Raw genomic sequence first — 1551 nt, 5'->3', positions numbered from 1 at the left:
GTCCTCTCTAGTTTGGTATGGAACCGTCTCCTTCCCGTGTGGAGAGCTGGTTTTGTTCCGAGGCTCCATTTCTATCCGGCACAAAGGGGGCGGGGATGGGATATTCAGATGAGCCAGAGTGACAGCTCCAGTTTTTCCCCCCGATGCTCTGTGTGTGTCTGAAACTCAACTGGCTCCTTCCCTCCTAACTCCTCACTTCATAGCGCAGCGCACTAAAAACATCGGACGCTAGGGGATCAAGACGCATGCCACATTACCTCTATGTGGGCACTTTAACAGATCTTTCGGGTGTTTTTTTTCCCAGTAAGGGGGCTGCGGAGGGAGGCCTTTTTTTTTTACTTTCACTGTTTGATGACTGTTTGCACGGCTGATTATTGAGTTGATTGTTTATATTTTAGCCACTGTTGTCCGCCGCCTTGTGCGCGTCTTTTTTTTTTTTTTTTCCCCCTCCTGCTATTTATTTTTTTTTTTTCTTGGGAGAATCGGCGAACTCTATTGCGCTCACCAATGTCCTATCCTCAGGGTTACCTCTACCAGCCCCCAGGCTCTCTGGCTCTTTATTCGTGTCCGGCTTACGGGGCCTCGGCTCTGGCTGCTCCGCGGAATGAGGACTTGGCGAGGTCGTCCTCCGGCTCAGCCTTCAGTCCCTATCCCGGCTCGGCTGCTTTCTCCGCCTCGGCTGGTGCGGGCTTCTCCAGTCCGCTATCATACTCCACGGATCCTGCGACGGGATTCCCCTCCTACATGGTAAAATATCTCGTGTGTGTGTTACTCCCGATTATAAGTGCTGGATTTCCGCGTTTTAAACTATGTATGCGCACATTCTTGATCTGATCGCCATGGATCGGCGCATTTCAATGTTTGTGTGTTTTTTTTTCTTTTTTTTTTGTTGTTCCCCCCCCCCCTTTTTTTTTCTCGAATCTGTAGGAAGCTGTAGAACTTTTCCATTGAGAGCTATGAATTTATATGAAGTGGTCTCCTGGAAGGGCCCTTACTTTCAAAATCCTTCACCTCCTCCACTTAAATGGGATTTTCAGGCATGAGCTACAGATTGGAATGGCTTGACCACCGCTTAACTCTTGCTCGCAGCCTTATGTATTATACGAAATAGATGTAGACTGACAAGTTTAGACTCTAAACGACAGGACATTTTTAGATCCTACATAGTCAAAAATAAAACAGTCTGTTTTCTCGTTTAGTTCTAAAAAAATAAACATGACTCGTAGTGATCATGTCACACGGGCAGACTTAAAGTGCTTTTCGGGAAAGGTGCACATCAAGTGATTTGTTAATGGGATTTGCAATGCTGCAAATCCACTGGGGCAGCGACAAAAAGTTAAAAAAAATAAAAAAAAGTAAAAAAAAAAAAAGATATAAATCATGCATTCACTCAATGAAAACGAGCAAGTTAATGGGTGATTACGCAAAATTAAATTTCCTTTATGTTATCTTAACTACTGCATTAACAGGAGCTCTGTTATTAGCTAATCCGATAATGACCTTAACCATCACTGCTGCATTAAATCATGGCTATTTTTTTTTTTTTTTTTT

At 44.0% G+C, this 1551-nt stretch overlaps 1 protein-coding gene and 1 long non-coding RNA gene across 2 annotated transcripts in view; one reads left to right on the top strand and one right to left on the bottom strand.

Annotated features, from left to right (window-relative positions):
• Positions 1 to 1551, bottom strand: part of LOC106945239 (uncharacterized) — a 175271-nt gene that overhangs the window by 35735 nt on the left and 137985 nt on the right. The window lies entirely within an intron of this gene.
• The window catches only part of irx2a (iroquois homeobox 2a), a 9844-nt gene continuing 8393 nt past the window's right edge, over positions 101 to 1551 (top strand). Inside the window, exon 1 of the mRNA XM_015028795.1 lies at positions 101 to 747. Within this exon, the coding sequence (XP_014884281.1) occupies positions 508 to 747 (240 nt within the window). The 5' untranslated portion in view covers positions 101 to 507. The remainder of the gene's footprint in view (positions 748 to 1551) is intronic.

Source organism: Poecilia latipinna, unplaced genomic scaffold (assembly GCF_001443285.1).
Source record: "Poecilia latipinna isolate Pla-1442-1.1 unplaced genomic scaffold, P_latipinna-1.0 Scaffold135, whole genome shotgun sequence".
NCBI classification, from domain to species: Eukaryota; Metazoa; Chordata; class Actinopteri; order Cyprinodontiformes; family Poeciliidae; genus Poecilia; species Poecilia latipinna.
This window is presented reverse-complemented; position numbering and strand designations above follow the sequence as displayed.